The following is an 18,704-nucleotide window of genomic DNA, read 5'->3' on the forward strand; positions in this document are numbered from 1 at the left end:
TTGCAAAATTAATAAAAAATCACTAATTTGTCCATTTGTATTCATCTCAATCGATCCCACTGACAAATATTAATCAATGAAGTTTAATGATTTTTTTATTCATTGATTCGTTGGGCTATAAAATGGCCCCCCAGGCACCTAGAGACACCAAACGTACAGGGCAGCTTCCTCTGACTCACCTTTACAGTCCCTCCAAGATTAGTGAAGAAAGGGCACTTTCCTGGGGGAACCACTTTGTGAGTGTGTAACTTGGATGTCTGAAACCCAACCTTCACCAGACTTGCAGGGCTTGTAGAGGAGAGTCGGGGAAGCTTCTTTGTGATTCTGGTAATTCTGAGTGCTGGGGGGCATTTTAAAGGGTTTACAAGCAAAAATGAATTGATGAATTGATTCATCAGGAAAAAATCATGAATTTGTTGTTCATGATTTGTCAACCTTGATGAATCACAAATCAAAATGAATCATCATTTTTCTGATTCATGCCCATTTCTATTCTTCTATTAGATCTAATAAGTTTTCTGTCTTCCACTTCTTTTCATTTACTTCTTTTCATTTGAGGTTTTTTGGCATACCCAATACCTCTGCCAGTTTAGAACAAATAGTGTCTATATTTGAGTTATATGAATATGAAGTCTTAACAATGCCTTTATAAACTGTTCCCTGTCTTTATCAATGGATTGCATCTTGTTTAATGTATGAGCGAATCAGCTCCTGTAGCCTAAATCTAGTTGCTAATCCCAACTAAAGCAAACCCTCTGAAATAACAGGATTTGCATAAATGTTCACTTACCTTTTAGCTATTTATTCAGTGGGTCTACTTTGACCAAAGCTAGCAATTGGATTTAAGGCAACTGATTTAGAGATCTTATAATTTTCATTCCTCAGTATAAATAGACCCTTACAGCAGGACATTGTCTCTCATTTTTATATTCAAGCTTATGTTTATTCTATTTATTTACCTGACAGTCTGGGTCAACGAAGTTACACTTTACCAAAGTATTGAAGTCTCAATTTCCCAGCCCATCTATTTTGAACCATTTGTTTCATTTGAAGTACTGGAGCTTGCATATATTCCAATTTGCTTACCATCATGTTCAAGCTAGTGCAGAATGGAACGGCTAATCATTATTTCAGGATAAGGTATTTGACCTCTCTGCTCCTTCTCTCTGGACCTACCCTACCCCCACCTCCTTGCTACTCTTCTCTGAACAAACTTATGTTTGATTACTGCTAGTTTTAAGAGGATTTTTTTTTTTTAACCATGGAAGAGGTGCTCCAAGACTCCAGTATGAAAGCCATGGGAGTGGGTCCTCCTAGTCCTTAAAACATTTTTGGTCAAAAGATCTGTACAGTCCTGCAAATAACTAATGTTCAAATTAAAAACATAGGAAACTGCCTTACAGTGATCCAAATAAGAGGTCCAACTAGCTTAGTGCTGCCTGTGCTGAATGGCACCAAACACACACACACGCACACACACCTGCAAAATAGCCCTTTTTCTCAGCTGGAGATGCCAGGGATTGACCTTTGGTATATGAAACACTTACTCTAACCCCTGAGGTACAGCCCTAAAAACAGAAATGATGTGTCTGTAAAGCAACTTAAGCCTAAGGAAATGCATTATGTAACCTTTTTCTGCTGATCATATTTGAAGTGACAGAATTATAATTACACTTTTTGCAGTGTGGATTGTTTTGGAATACTATTAAGGACTTCATTAAAACTCTGTTCAAAGCCTGCATCATTCCATGGTGACAACAGAGGCAGGGACTCTAGGTTGCAATTCACCCAAAAACCCATGGCACAGTGTGATTTCAAGATGCCAATGGCCTGTTATTGTAGGAAGAGATGCTCCTCCTACTCAGGCCACGAGCTGCCAGTTTTTTATGGGAAATTTAGTCCTGCAAATCCAGATATGGAAACCCCAATAAAGAAATAGTCAAGCATCTTTTCATGGAGAAGTTACCAACAAATTAAGGCTAAATAAAACATAATCAAGCAATTAATACCTGGGCATAGATTTGAACCCAAACTGTTTCAGCTCTAAAGAGACACTGCCGCATTTGAGTTTGTTCTCACCTACAAATCCTTCTTTTCCAACCAATTTAAGAGCAATTTTGTCAGCCAAAACTGAAGAGTTTCCATGAGCAATATTTGCAAAAGGTCCAGCATGTACAAAAACAGGAGTACCCTAGAAGAAACAAATGAAAAAGTAAATCAGTGCATGAAAAAGGAAATACTACTGCACATAGTCTGTATTAATTCCTATCTGCATATGATGTTAATATGCAGCCTATAGGCAATAGGCAACATAGGCAATACGTGTCTATGTTGCCTATTGCCTATAGGCTGCATATTAACATAGGTAATATGTACCTATGTTGGTAATCGTATAATTTTTAAAAAAACAGCAAATACTGTGTGAAGAACAGAATATGCTTACTGCTCTTTCCACATTTGAGCATATATTTATTATCAAGAAAACCTCACAGACACACAGTGTAGCTTCCTCTCTCTAGCGCAGGTCTGTTTATTTAATTACTTTAGAATAATACCAGCATTCATGTGAACAGTTCCTTATCTTATTTCATATACCAGCTCTGCAGACCACTCTACTATCTTGTTTGCAAGGTTAGCAAAACACATGATCAATGTACTTATACAAAGATAACAGTGTATGAATAGGAAAAGTTTAGACCTTCTTTCTGCAAAGCTGTCTCTCTGAAATTCAATCCTCTCCCCACAGGTAACAATTATACTATGGGGGCTACTGTCTAGTGTGATACAGGACAGAATGGGTTGAAGGGCAATTTTTTGTGACATTCTTAGGACTCTAAGGGGGTATTTTAATCACCAACATAGGCACAAAACTACCTCCTGCTTATATTATAGTAGTAGTTCCACCTCAATATGCACTGGGGATTCAAGAATTAGAATGAGCGCCCAGGACAGAGCAGTAGTATTTATTCATTTAAAATGTTTTAATCTCACCTTTCTCCCTAAAAAGGACCCAAGGCACAGTAATTAAGGCAGTATCCATGTTTAGGCTCCTGCTTTACTTGGTGCTGCAAGGTCAGAAGACCAGCAGTAGTAAGATCAAATCCACAGGACAAAATAAGCTCCCGTCACTTGTCCCAGCTGCTGCCAACCTAGCAGTTCAAAAGTATGTAAAAATGCCAGTAGATAAATAGGTACCATCACGGTGGTAAGGTAAGGGCATTCTGTGTCTAGTCACACTGGCCACGTGACCACGGAAACTGTCTTCGGACAAACACTAACTCTACGGCTTGGAAACGGGAATGAGCACTGCCCCCTAGAATCAGACACGACTGGACTAAATGTCAAGGGGAACTTTTACCTTTTCACTTGGTGCAGCAAATACTCTATTCTATCCCAGCAGCTGAAGTTATCCTATAATTGTGCTTTTTTTGGGGGGGGGGAAACTTTTCTAGTGAGAAATAAACAAAAAACAAACAGAAGAAAATAAATATTCTTCTCCCAGTTTCCACTTCCTTCAGAAAAATGTGACCATGACATCTCCTGTTACCCCAATTTTTTGCCTTCCTGTGCTGACCTTGTTTAGACCAATTTAATTAAGGCTGCAGTCTTATGCCTAGGTAGCTATATGACAGAAAGCTCCACTGAATAAAATGAGACTTACTTCTGGCTAAGCATCTATAGGACAACAATGCTAGAAGGAATTAAATGAAAACTGGTATATCTGGTTGCTTTTTAAAATTTACTTTGATCAATGGGATGGTGGGGGGAATGTCTAGCCAATTCAACAGCTCTAAAATTCCTCTAAGATGCACACAGAAAGGAGAACCCATGGCGATTCCATCTGTGAAAACATGTTCTCTTTCATTAATGCAGGCCAGGTGAGAGAAGAAAGGAATGTAAAGCTAGAGGGGGGGGGCTTATCCAAAAGGATTACTTGTATCAATAATCTGATAGCTTTTCTGCTACATGCGCTTTGAAACTGAAGCTGAAGGAAAATGGAAGAAATAGGAGAATCAGAACTTTGCGGTACTGTATGCATTTATTCTTCTCACACCAACAGGTCATTGATCTTTTTCACCAGGGAGGTAATTTTAATGCAATAGTACATAATATAATTCCTAGAAAAGAAAATAATTGTCTCTAAGAAAGACATAAATCAAGTTTGGAATCCACAGAAATTGGGGTAGAAGAAAGACTACTGCAAGCTCAGGTTTATGCTAAACACTACAGTGGCGATTCCTCTCCTGGAGGCACTGGAGGCTTGTGACCAGGTTGGGGGGAACTTAAATTGTATGCTAATTTGCCCCCCCCCCGCCATCCAATGAGCTACCTTAGCATTTAGGGCAATATTTTAGAAGTTCTCATGTGTATTGCAGCAGTGTATTGCAGCAGCATAATATTCTTGATAGGATGACAAGAATCAGAACAGGAGAACTGAAATAATTCAATATGTTTATCTTAAGCAATAGAACATGGCTCTAGAGATACTAGTATGGCTTCCATGAACAGACTCATGCTATCATTTGAATGACATTTATAGCTGCTGTCATTACGAATAATACAATAACGCTGCGGCTCTTTATTAAGTGACATCTTCTAATAAGCATCCCATGCACAATGCAAACTAAAGGCGTTGTACACATCTATTGCACGCAGTGTGTCAGCAATTTTCTTTAGCATTCCTATACTTTTTTGGAATGCTTTTGATGAAATATTGCTAAAGCACCCACACTTGGCCACAAAAAAGAGCGGCTGGTTAAAAACAAAAACAAAATTAGCCACAGAGAAAGCTGGTTCTAATAAAAAAATAACCACATAAATGTAAACTCTCATATATACTGTACAAGGCATGTGATAATGCATATTTTCAAGAAAGCAATAATGTGTTTTGTGCGCACACACATATGCTGTGCTAAATTTTTCCAATAAAAGATCTAAAAGGATAAGACAATGGCTTGGATCAAGAATAGACCTTTCTCAAAGAGCAGAGCTTCTTCAGTTCAATCCCCTTTCTCATGGAAGAAGGAGGGAAGGAGGTTTCCATGGGTCCCCTCCTTCTTTTTTACAGCCGCATGTATCACTTCCTACATTGTTCTGAATGCTTCTCCCTAACATTCCGAGCTCATTTGAAATGGCCTCAGAAACACAGCATTTCTACATCAAATCAGTTTAACTAGGATATTAAGTAGCTGAAACATGCCCAGAGGAGGGCAACCAGGATGGTAAAAGGTCTGAAAACCAAGCCCTAGGAGAAACAGCTGAAGGAACTGGATATATTTAGCCTGGAGATAAGAGGAATGGAATTTTATGATAGCCCCTATCTTCAAATATTTGTGCAGAATGGTGTGATCTTGTTTTGTGCAGCTCCGGAGGATAAAATCAAAAGTAATTGATTTAAATTGCTAGGAAGGAGGTTCAAGTCAGGAAAATCTTCTTAACTGTTAAGAGTGGTATGACAATGGAACCAATTATCACTGGACAGCCATCTATCAGATATAATTTAATTTAGATTCCTGAGATAAGCAGGGACTTGGATTCTGTTACAGTGGGGTCTCTACTTAAGAACTTAATCCGTATTGGAAGGTGGTTCTCAAGTTGAAAAGTTCTTATGTTGAATCTGCATTTCCCATAGGAATGCATTGAAAACCATTTAATCCGTATCTGCTCTTTTCCGTCCATAGAAACTACAGTGGAACCTCTACTTAAGAACTTAATCGGTTTTGGAATGGTGTTCTTAAGTTGAAACGTTCTTAAGTTGAAGCAAAATTTCCCATAGGAATGGACTGAAAACCAATTAATCCGTTCTGGCTGTTTTTTTTGTTATGTAGAGGTGCGTTCGTACATTGAAGCATTAGTTCCCATAGGAACTAGTGCAAAGCTGGTTAATACGTACTCCACCACTAGGGGGAGAATTTTTTTTAACCTAAGATGACCTAAGGTTAAAAAAAGAGCAGGAAAGGTTTTTTTTCCTGTTCTTATCTTGGATTTCTGTACTCAAGTAGAAGCAAAATTTAGCAAATGGAGCTGTTCTTAAGTTGGATTGTTCTTAAGTAGGGACGTTCTTAAGTAGAGACCCCACTGTACTTTATAGGCTGCTTACACCTTAATTTTTCTATAATTCTATGAACACCCCACCATTTCCCCAAATCTGATTCAGAAAGGCCCATAAACATCTGTACTAGAACAGAAAGGCATGTGTTCAAGACTGAGAGCACCTCCTTCTGCCAGCAATGTCTATTCTGCTGGTGGATGGACACCACTAGATAAAATCCATGATCAGATTTTGGTGCCTCCCCTTGGAAAAAGCAGGACATAAACAAAATGCTTTTTTAAAAAAATATCATTTAGAAACATTTTAACATCTTAGATATTGCTTTATAAGCAGAAAAATAAAAGTTTAGACTGTACAGATGACTGGACTTACCTCTAATGTCTGCATCAGTGTTGGTTTAATTGCATCCTTCATCAAAACTAACAATGCCCCAGTAATTCCCTGAAATTAGAGATACTTTAGGTTAGCTTTAATTTTACTTCTAGCTTTAGCTTCCAGATGAAATCTCCTTGTAGCTCAAATGCTCAAGTGAACTATCTTAAGGAACCAACTTGCTCAGCTAAGGCAGGGCAGTAACCAGCCAACGTTGCTCCCAGTTCAAAAATATTTAATTGCACCCCTCATACGTTCACAGTAGTTATTTGGGTAAAAAAGATAAACATGTAAATAAGAAGGAGAAAGACTGATAATAAGACAAAATGAAAAGGCTATTGTAGAATTGTTTTCTATGTGGAAATACTACAATAAATCGAACTTTCTTACTTTAGAGAACAGACAGCTTGGACAAGATGATAATTGCCTGCTAAAATTAGATTTCGTGTGTACAAAACTGACCAACATGTTTTCCCTTTTCTTGTACTGTAGGACTGCAGTATCTGCAGGGAATCAGTTTCAAGCCCTCCAGATTAAAAAAAAAAAAGTGAAAATATCAAAAGCTATACATTGCATGGCCTCTGCCAGTTCGGGTAACTACACCCTGGAAATACATATAAATATTTATTTCTGGGCTTTTTATTTAGTGGTTCCAGGTAGAGAATAAAGGAATCAGTGGATATTGATCCTGTGGACAGGGGGTTCTACTGCATAATACTACAATATAGCACCATCCAATGAAGCTAACTGGTGGAAAATTCATAAGCACTAAATGGAGCACTAATTTACAAGATATACAATTAAACCATGGAACCCACTGCCACAAGATAGAATATGCATGGAAGATGCCTGGAACACTCATGGAAGATTCATGTATCACAACTGTTACATGACCTCTACAGGCCCAGAAGCAGTGGGGCTCTAAATATCACATACCAGGGAACAATAACAAGAGAGGGAAATTTCCTTTATTCTCTGCTTCTGGGCTTCCAAGCAACTGATCATTCTGGAAACAGAATGACAGGCTAGACCGGTTTACAGGGAACCTCAATGTGATTCAGTAAAGTCTATGGCCACTAGCTGAGATACAAGCACAGGAAAGATGACCCTTTCAATATTTAAAAGAAAATGGCACAGGAATTTGAGAACATCTTTACTACACAGATAATTACATATTTAGGTATTATTGCTTATGGCTGCTAAAATACTATGGGTGAGCATGCAGAGTTAATTACTATAGAGATATGGCATCAGCCCATCAAACATTTTGCTGTAAGACAGCAGCCAAACTGCAATCTAGTCTTCAGAGGTCCGTTCAAAGAACATCGTACGTAGGCAACAAAATTCTACAGTTCTATTATAGAGGTTGGCTTTTTAGAACTCACTTGTGAAAGGATACTCTCAGTGTATGAAATATTCCATTTATCTTTTCTTCTCTGCCCCCTCCCTCCTCCAACCCTTACAGCATCTGTTTTTCATCAGCCAGTGTGTGTATTTTAGATTCCATTACACTAGACTGAAAATGTGGTCTAGCACCCTGAAATTAAGAGCAATGGCATACTTGCAGGGTATATTAAACATTATTCACATCCGAAACATATAAAGAGAGGAGGAATTAGTGGTTTCGGCTAAACATTCAATAATGAATTCAAAACCTGTTTGTCAAAATACAATTTTAATATACAGAAAATTGTGCAGGACAAGAAACGTGTGTGTTTGTATGAGTCAACTGCTGATGGAAATGTGGTCCTATTTTACAACAACAACAACAACACCCAAACAAACAAACAAACAAAAAACAAAAACCAACCCCCCCAAAAGCTATTTGTGGGTAGGACTGGTATCTTTTTTTATGCAGAACTTTATGCTTTTGCTTCTATTTAATTATATTTATAGAAAGACTTACGTTCCACCACTAAGGACAATGAACAATTAAAACTGATAATACAATATGGTAAAATGCCAAAGAGCAATAGTACAATTAAAACAGGCAGATGCTACAACAAAGCACTAAATAAAGCTCCACATGTTGTAGGGCTCCAACCACCATGATCATTTGCAAGCATAGCCAATGCTGAGGGATCATGGGGACAAAATCCAACAACTGTACAGTCCACATGTTTCCCATCCTTGCTGTAGAACCAAGCAGCAGTTCAGACTTGGCATTAGCCTCTGACATGATTAAGCCAATATTAAGATCCATTTAATGCTACAATATAAACACAGAAGTAGATGATACCCTCATTAGAACACCAAAAAAAAAAAAAACAAAAAAAACCCTAACAATCAGCAGGCTTTCATGGGTTAAATCCACTTCTTCAGGCTATGCACCAATATATTGTGAATAGTGCAGAAAAAATTTAAATGAGAGTCCCAAATATTTACGGCAGATAGTTGTGCCTGGTCTGTTTCTTAAAGGTGAGTTAGAAAAAGACAACAAGATATATTGCATTGTTACAACACACTGTTTGGGGGTAATGAGAGCATAATTAAATTCCTTTTACAAGAAAATGATAATGACCATTGTTACTTGTCTCTTATAGTACGTCATGTTTACTTTAACTTGGAGAACTGCTGGGGGATTTTGGGAAACTGCCCCAGTTTTAGGCCATTTTCTTTGTTAGACAGATAACCCCTCTGTACAGAAGGAAGAAAGTACAATGGGAAGTTCAAGAGTAACAAAGGGGAGATATGGATGTGGGCTTACACAATATATTGCTTTAAAAAAGGACTCAGAAGTTGGAAATTCACCTAACCAGCAATTTTGATCAAAATATGGCTTCCCATATGGCTCTTAAACAGTTGGAAAAAGTGAGACATTGGCAACCCTGAAATGAGTTGAATGTCGACTTCAAAATTTAAGGAAGATTCACTGGTCCTTAAAACAGGAACTACTTGCAAGAAGCATTACATGATACATACCAAATCTTCTGCTGTCACGGGTTGCCCCTGTTTACTGTTAGCAACAACAATTTTCCCCAGTCTTTCTTTCATATCGGACAGACTGCTTGTCAGTGCTAAGATTGCCATGATTTCACTTGCAACAGCTATATCAAACTGGGCCTGCAAACAGAAAAGACAGGGCAACTTGATCCCTGTGTGCAGGAACTTATATATGTTACCTACTACATTGTCTACCTGCTACAGTAAAACAAAGGTGGCAATCAAAGGAAGAAATAAAATGAAGCATACATGTGTGTGACTGTGTAACTTTTACATATATATTCCTGATGTTCAGGAAACTGTTAAAAACAAGTATTCAAAGCTGCCTTTGACAACTGAGTCATCTGGATGCTGTTAATATTAAATTTCTTCTTCTGTGTTCTCCCTCTTTTTAATGGTGTTTTTCTTTAATTGCAATACTGTTACATGTACTGCCATGTGGGATCTTTGAGATTTTTAAGTTTTAACTTGTAATCTACCCAGAGTAGTGTATGCACCAACAGGGTGGTATATAAATCACACACACACACACACACACATTTTACTGAATGGGAGTGCATAAAAAGTTGGATCCAGTGCCTTGCACTTAGAATAACTGCCACTGGTCCTCCACATTACAACTGAAAGAGGTGACATACTATACTTGGCAAACTTTCATTTTATTCAAAACTATGAACTCTGACTACTTTTTAGAATCAGATTTACAAAGTGCAATGGTCACTAGAGTGCACTAAGACTGTAATAGAGATGACACCTAAGGAAAAAAAAACCTTTATTTGGCCTAAGAGCACTGGGCTACTTAGGAGGAAGACCAACCAAACTTAGCTATGTTTCTTCTGAGTGGATATGCTATAGTCCTTCTCATATACTCAACAGTGCTCTAAGTTGGTTGATCTCTAAATGACTTTATATCCAGGATGCAATCCTATACATAATTATTAAGTAGATATTGCATCTGGACAGAGAGGCATAGCAGTCCAAATGCACTACTCTCCCTATTGATCAGCATAATCTTAATCACTGTCCTACCTCCACACTGTTGTCCCCTTCACGGATTGCTGCCTTGTCGTGGTGAAGGGGCCTGAGTAATTCAGAGAAGCTATAGGCTATGCTGTGCAGGGACACACAAGATGAACAGGTCATAGTGGAGAGTTCCGACTAAACGCGATCCACCTGGAGCAGGAACTGGCAAGTCACGTCAGTATCTTTGCCAAGAAAACCCCATGAACAGAAATAAAAGGCTAAAAGATATGACACTAGAAGATCAGCCCCTCAGGTCGGAAGGCATCCAACAAGCTATTGAGGAAGAGTGGAGGACAAGTACAAGTAGCTCCAGAGCTGATGAAGTGGTTGGGCCAAAGCCGAAAGGATGCTCAGCTGTGGATGTGCCTGGAAGTGAAAGTCTGATGCTGCAAAGAAAAATGCTGCATAGGAACCTGGAATGTAAGATCTATGAACCTTGGGAAGCTGGATGTGGTCAAACAAGAGATGGCAAGAATAAACACTGACATCCTGGGTGTCAGTGAGTTAAAATGGACAGGAATGGGCGAATTCAATTCAGACAATTATCATATCTACTATTGTGGAAAGGATCCCGTAGAAGAAATGGAATAGCTGTTACAATCAACAAAATAGTGGGAAAAGCTGTACTGGGATACAATCTCCAAAATGACAGAATGATGTCAATACGAATTCAAGACAGATCTTTCAACATCACAGCAATCCAAGTTTATGCACCAACCACCGATGCTGAAGAGGCTGAAATAGACCAATTCTATGAAGACTTACAACACCTTCTAGAACTGACACCAAAGAAAGATATCCTTCTCATTATAGGGGATGGGAGTGCTAAAGTAGGGAATCAAGAGATAAAAGAAACAACAGGTAAGTTTGGCCTTGGAGTTCAAAATGAAGCCGGGCAAAGGCTAATAGAGTTTTGTCAAGAGAAAAGCTGGTCATCACAAACACTCTTTTCCAACAACACAAGAGGCGACTCTACACATGGACATCACCAGATGGGGAACACCGAAATCAGATTGATTACAGTATATTCTCTGCAGCCAAAGATAGAGAAGCTCTATACAGTCAGCAAAAACAAGACCTGGAGCTGATTGTGGCTCTGATCATCAGATTCTTATAGCAAAACTCAAGCTTAAACTGAAGAGAGTAGGAAAAACCACTGGGCTAGTCAGGTATAATCTAAACCGAATCCCCTATGAATATACACTGGAAGTAAAGAACAGATTTAAGGAACTAGATTTGGAGGACAAAGTGCCTGAAGAACTTTGGATGGAGGCTCGAAACACTATACAGGAGGCAGCAACAAAAACCATCCCAAATAAAAGGAAATGCAATAAAGCAAAGTGGCTGTCCAAAGAGGCCTTACAAATAGCAGAAAAGAGAAGGGAAACAAAATGCAAGGAAGATAGGGAAAGTTATAGAAAACTGAATGCAGACTTCCAAAGAATAGCAATGAGAGATAAATGAACAGTGCCAAGAAATAGAGGAAAAGAATAGTAAAGGAAAAACCAGAAATCTGTTCAAGAAAATTGAAGATATTAAAAGACCATTTTGTGCAAAGATGGATATGATGAAGGACAAAAATGGTAGGGACCTCACAGAAGCAGAAGACACCAAGAAGAGGTGGCAAGAATACAGTGTGATTGCTGACCTTGAGCCAGACATCCCGGATAGTGAAGTCAAGTGGGCATTAGAAAGCATGTCTAAAAACAAGACCAGTGGAGGTGATGGCATTCCAATGGAACTATTTAAAATCTTAAAAGATGACGCTGTTAAGGTGCTACACTCAATATGCCAGCAAGTTTGGAAAACTCAGCAGTAGCCAGAGGATTGGAAAAGAGCAGTCTACATCCCAATTTCAAAGAAGGGCAGCTCCAAAGAAAATTCCAACTAGTATATAACTGCACTCATTTCACACGCTAGCAAGGTTATATTCAAAATCCTAAAAGGTAGGCTTCAGCAGTATGTGGGCCGAGAACTTCAAGAAGTACACGCTGGATTTCAAAGAGGCAGAGGAACTAGAGACCAAATTGCTAACATGCGCTGGATTATGGAGGAAGCCAGAGAGTTCCAGAAAAACATCTACTTCTGCTTCCTTGACTATGCAAAAGCCTTTGACATATGGACCACAACAAACTATGGTAAGTTCTTAAAGAAATGGGAGTGCCTGACCACCTTATCTATCTCCTGAGAAACCTATACGTGGGACAGGAAGCACGGTTAGAACTTGATATGGAACAAATGATTGGTTCAAAATTGGGAAAAAAGTACGACAAGGCTGTATATTGTCCCCCAGCTTATTTAACTTATATGCAGAATACATCATGCGAAAGGCTGGAATGAATGAATCCCAAGCCAGAATTAAGATTATTGGAAGAAATATCAACAACCTCAGATATGAAGATGATATCATTCTGATGGCTGAAAGTGAGGAGGAATTAAAGAACCTATTAATGAGGGTGAAAGAGTAGAGTGCAAAACATAGTCTGAAGCTCAACATCAAAAAAACAAAGATCATGGCCACTGGCCCCATCACCTCCTGGCAAACAGAAGGGGAAAATATGGAGGCAGTGGCAGATTTTACTTTCTTGGGCTCCATGATCACTGCAGATGGTGACAGCAGCCACAAAATTAAAAGATCCCTGTTACTTGGGAGGAAAGCGATGACAAACCTTGACAACATCTTAAAAAGGAGAGACATCACCTTGCCAACAAAGATCCCCATAGTCAAAGCTATGGTTTTTCCAGTAGCGATGTATGAAAGTGAGAGCTGGACCATAAAGAAGGCTGACTGGCAAAGAATTGATGCTTTTGAATTGTGGTGCTGGAGAAGGCTCTTGAGAGTCCCCTGGACTGCAAAGAGAACAAACGTATCCATTCTGAAGGAAATCAACCCTGAGTGCTCACTGGAAGGACAGATCCTGAAGCTGAGGCTCCAATACTTTGGCCATCTCATGAGAAGAGAAGACTTCCTGGAAACGACCCTGATGTTGGGAAAATGTGAAGGCAAAAGGAGAAGGGGACGACAGAGGATGAGATGGTTGGACAGTGTCCAGGAGGCAGTGGAGGATAGGAGGGCCTGGCATGCTCTGGTCCATGGGGTCACGAAGAGTCGGACATGACTTAATGACTAAACAACAACAACCTCCACACAGTTTGGAAATTACTGCTTCAAACTATCATCCAGCAAAGCAAGATTTGCTAGAAACGACTTCTTACTTAAACAACATTTTTGGCCGTTTACTGGACCACAATTCCCATCAGCCCTAATTATAACCAGTGGCAGGAATGCTTGGAGATGCAGTCCAATCACATTTGGAGGGTTACATTTTGTCACTCTTCTTTTATAGCAATGTGTCCTTTAGAAAAAATTAGCGAAAAGATGACAGGAGGGAAATATTTTTAATGTTGCAAAGATACTCATTCTGAAATGCAGAAAGCTGTCAGAGGTTTACCTACCTGACGAGAAAAACCCTTCTCTGTACTTGCTTGACCAACTGTTATTTTCCTAAGGAATCTATCATTTGTGTCCACCACTGAAAGAGAAAGAGAGAGAGAGAGAGAGAGAGAATTTGTTTATAGTATGTTAGAAACTTCCCTTTAAGCTTAAACTCCCTAGAAACAGTCTCTACATTTCATAATATGAATGTAAGATATAATGTCTTGCGCTTAAAAATGTGAGTACACTTCATTCTAACAACTGTAATCCTAGGATCTTGGTAAGACTCTAGAAATTCAGCAGTGTCGTCAAAAGCAGCAGAACCTCTTGACGATTCAGGTTTGCACCAAATTATCAGATGGGATTAGAGCAATGGTGATATCTATGTATCACAACGCTTTCTATCACAGATTTATTTGTTTATTTTGCACAGGCTAAGTATGAAACCAAACAAGAGATTGCTTCTGCAAGATCCAATAATGTGTTTGCAAGACATGAGCAGGACTGTTAATGACAGGACATTCTGAAGGTCACTCATTCACAAGGTCACCATAAGTCGAAGCGATGGTGCATTACAAGAAGATGTATCATTCTAGATTTTGCCCTACAAAACTTGCCCTTGAATGCAAACAAACAAGATTTAAAATAAAACCAATCAGACAGACATTTCTAAAAAAAGCCAACTTTGGTAACGACAGATTACACATCTGTAATTGTAGTTCTTCAAGTGGACCTCTGCGATTCACACCCTAGGTGATTTGCGCCTGCATGGAGCCTCACTGGAAGATTCTAGAGCTTCTACAGTAGCAATAAACACATTAGAATAAGCCCCTCCCCAGCTATATAAGTACCTTGGCACCAAGTGTCCCCTTTCAGTTGTGTCAACCACCACTTAATAGTAAGCAGAAATGGGCAACAGAGGGGAGTATGGGTGGGATGTGTGAATCACAGAGGTCCACTTGAAGAACTACGATTACAGGTGGGTAATCTGTCGTTCTTCTTCATGGCCTCTGTGAATCACACCCTGGGTGACTAAAAAGCTGTCTCATCCGGAGGCAGGGTGTCACGCCAAGGCACGTCCAAAGCCCGCATCAGACTTATGCCGGAGGTCAAGTCTATAATGATGGATAAACGTGGATGGCTGTGCCCAAGTGGCAGGGGCACAGACATCCGGAAAAGGTACGCCATGGAGAAAGGCTGTAGAGGCCGCCACTGCCCTGGTGGAGTGAGGGTGAACTACTCTAGAGGCTGGTTGTCGAGCAAGTTAATAAGCCAAATGAATGCTAGAGGCGATCCATCTGAATATAGATTGGGAAGTCACCTGATGGCCTTTAGTAGGTAGTTGATGGTTTATGAAAAGGAGACTGTCAAAAAGGCTGAGTATGTTGGAGATAAAAAGCAAGAACTCTTCTGACATCCAATGTATGGAGTATTTTTTTTTTTGTTTGAAGAAGTTGATGGGAAAAACGAAGGAAGGAGAATCAGCTGGGAGAGATGAAATTGAGAAACAACTTTGGGAAGGATGGAAAAGTCCATGAATAACTTCATCTTATTGGGGAGAAATTGTAGATAAGGGTAGTCATAGTGTAAGGCTGCCAAATCACTAGCTTTTCAAGCTGAGGTGAAGGCTACGAGAAAAGCTGTTTTAAAGGTGAGGAGTCTTAAGTCAGTTGTGGCTAAAGGCTCAAAAGGAGCTTTGGCAAGCTGTTTCAAAACAAGAGTTAGTGACCATTTTGGAGAGGGAGGTCGAGTATCGGGGTAGATATGAGAGAGACCTTTAAGAAAACGTTTCGTTGTTGGATGTTTGAAGACATTTGCTGCTGAAGAATTTGGAGGTTGGTATGATGTTATTTCCAAAAGGTAGACTCTCAAGGATGAGATGGAGAGGCCCTTGGGTTTGAGATGTAGGAGGAAGCGGAGAACAGTGGAATGTGATGGATTGATGGAGGATAATGAGGAAGATTTAGTAAAAGATTGAAATTTCTTCCATTTATACAAGTAGGCTTTCTTGTGGATGGTTTTTGGCCTGATGAAGAACCTTCATTAGTGAGGGGGAATCCTCCACACTGCCAGGTGCAAAACAGGTAAGTCTGGGTGTAGGATTTGGGAATTGTTCTGTGTGAGAAGGTGTGGAAGGTGGTGGAGGTGGTGGATGTCTGATGAGAGATTGTGGAGAACTGGGAACCAAGTCCATCTCGGCCACCAAGGGGTTTTAACAATGGCATTGGTTTTCTCTTGTTGTAGACGTACAACAACTTTGTGGAGGAGAGGGAATGGCGGGAAAAGGTAGGTAAGGGTCTTGGGCCAACAGCCGACAATCTCATCTCCCCGGGAATGCTTGCCTATCCCCGTTTGGGAGCAGTATAGTTGGCATTTCCAATTCGTTCGGGAGGTGAAAAGATCAAGAGTCATGATCTTGGTCAGAGGAGCGTCAAACATGGTGTTTGGGCTTCCGGTCATTTCGCCTAGTGGGAGGCTGTTGCCAGGGTTTAGCTCTTTGGTTTTAGAAGTATGGAGTGTAAGAGGTTTGTCTTAGAGGATCTCATTGGAACTTCTGGTATGAATTATAAGGTCGTCTCCATTGATTTTGTTGAGGAGGTTGCTGGTAAGAAGGGCAGACTTCCCAACATCCAGCTGCTGAATGTTTCTTTTGCACATTTTCTAGTATATTGTCAGTTTCAGCATGAAAGAGACTTGCTCCATCAAGGGTAGGTCTTCGATACATGCCGGAGCATCTTTGGTTAGGCCAGCTGTTCTGAGCCAGGAAAAACAGTGTAGGGTTACTGAGGTGGCCATGGACTTGGCTTTAGCATCTACGGTGTGGTGGGCGAAAAGCATCTGTTGTTTAGCCATGAAAAAACCTTCTTGTTGGAAGGTTTGAGCTAGTATCTTTTTATCCTCTGGTAGGGATTCAATAAAGGTGGACACATTGTCCCAGAGGAAGCATTGGTAAGCTCCCATGTCTCCTTGATAATTAGTGACTCGCATGGTGAAGGCTGTGGAAGAGTAAAGTCATCTATCCATAGAATCTATTCGTCAACTGTCTTTATTTGGTGGTAGGAGAAATTGTCAGTGTCAAGATCTCGATTATGAGGCTTCAACATACATAGAATTTGGAGCTGATCATTTCTGAAGGAAAATGTCTCCTGGGTCATGGATTCTATAGAGGTTATCAATCCATTTAGACATGGTATGGGAGGAAGCTGGCTTTGTCCAGGATCTCTGTGCAGTACTAAGGAGAGATGGCAACATCGATATGTGTATCAGAGTGGTTGTATTTTTAGAGATCAGATCATATAGGTGATCGGCTGGTCCTGTCAATGGTTGGTGGATCTGAAGATTGAGGGATTTAGCCATATGAATCATAAGTTGGGCATAAGTCTGGAAAGTACCTGCCGGAGGTAAGTAATACCGATGGAGTCTGCAGTAAAGATCCATGGTCAGAGCCTTCAAGGTTGCATCTGGAGTCGATGGACTGTCGATTGACTTTGATGTCGAGAGGCTGAGCTTTGTAGTATTACTGGTTATGAGCTGAAATAGATGGAGGTGGCGTGTCCATGGACATCTGTCGATGTTGAGGATCATCAACACTGAAAGGTGGTGCTTGAGAGTCCATGTACCTCATTTGGTAGGGATGGACCTCAGTGTTGAGCTCGGTGTCATAATGGTGCCGGGGTCGATGACTTGAATTTACTGGAGGATGATAACTTTGTGGAGGTAACAGAATGGAACGTGTGTCCATGGATCAGGATGGATATTGAGGATCATTGATATCAGAGCCTGTGTTCTTGTGATGTAAAAATGGAGGTTGCTGATGTGATGCCATAGTAGTAGAATAAACTGATGCTGCCAATCCTGAACGTGAAGAGTGGTTTCCATCATCTAGTCTAGTAGGAAAGTATCAGGAGCCTGGGGCTACAAAAGCCTCACGTGCAGAAGAAAATTGCTCAACTGTTCTGGGCTTTTAAAAAATCAGGTGGGGAGCAGGTTGAGGTACAGCAACGTCTTGGTGATGCAGCCATTTCGACACCGATGGCTGTCAAGAGGTAGGCCGACTTCTAGATGGTATTATTGAACCGGGTAAAACACCTGGTCAACTAGTCAGTGCAATTTGTCAAACAGAGCACAGGTCGGGGCAAATGGCAACCCGATGCACGTGCTGAGCGTGGGTTTGAACAACACATGATGAAGCAAGCTGTTGAGATTGGTGATGTCAACGGTTCTGGTTAGGGATTGGTGGGCAATCCGAGGGTATCAAATATGGAATGGTGTTGAGCTGTTCAAGATGGGGATCATTGGGCGAGGCAATAACCGAAGGATTGCTGGAAGGAACATAAGGTTGTCGAACGGGAGGAGAGGATGTTAGACGGTCGACTCTATTGTCCCACTCCAGAGACTGGAACGAGAGTCTGCCATCATCTGAAGGAGAACTGTCACATACAGCACTGATGGTACCTGTCTGTCATAGGTTTGGAGGGAAAGTTCCATCCTATGGGAGTAGAAGGCGGGACATCAGGGGGGAGGAGCTGTACTGTATATATATTTGGAGCTTGTGTGGAGAGTTAGGAGTTGGAGTCTGTGTGTCAGACTGAGTACAACTGTGTGTCAGTTAGTACATACCTGATAGGTTCAGGTTTCTTTCTAGGTAGCCAGAACTGATAGGTTCAGGGTCTGTGCGTTACCTTAAAGGGTTCAGTGGGAACCAAGCTGTTATATGTGTATGTTTGGGCTATGCCACGTTACAGTTTCCTATTTACCTGATTCTTTTATGTACCCTGTTTGTTGTTTCAATAAACCTTGTTCTTTTGTTTAGTAAAATCCATTCCTGGTCTGTGTGACTCCTTATAGGGAATGGTTGGTGGCAGCATAAATACATGG

The 18,704-nt window shown here is 40.3% G+C and overlaps 1 protein-coding gene across 1 annotated transcript in view; it reads right to left on the bottom strand.

Annotated features, from left to right (window-relative positions):
• Nucleotides 1–18,704, bottom strand: part of MTHFD1L (methylenetetrahydrofolate dehydrogenase (NADP+ dependent) 1 like) — a 190,607-nt gene that overhangs the window by 104,958 nt on the left and 66,945 nt on the right. Inside the window, exons 17-20 of the mRNA XM_072995277.2 lie at nt 13,847–13,923; nt 9,347–9,487; nt 6,425–6,493; nt 2,080–2,191 (exon numbers count right to left, since the gene is read on the bottom strand). Coding sequence (XP_072851378.2) covers nt 2,080–2,191; nt 6,425–6,493; nt 9,347–9,487; nt 13,847–13,923 — 399 coding nt within the window. The remainder of the gene's footprint in view (nt 1–2,079; nt 2,192–6,424; nt 6,494–9,346; nt 9,488–13,846; nt 13,924–18,704) is intronic.

The sequence above is a fragment of the Pogona vitticeps genome, chromosome 1 (genome assembly GCF_051106095.1).
Source record: "Pogona vitticeps strain Pit_001003342236 chromosome 1, PviZW2.1, whole genome shotgun sequence".
NCBI classification, from domain to species: Eukaryota; Metazoa; Chordata; class Lepidosauria; order Squamata; family Agamidae; genus Pogona; species Pogona vitticeps.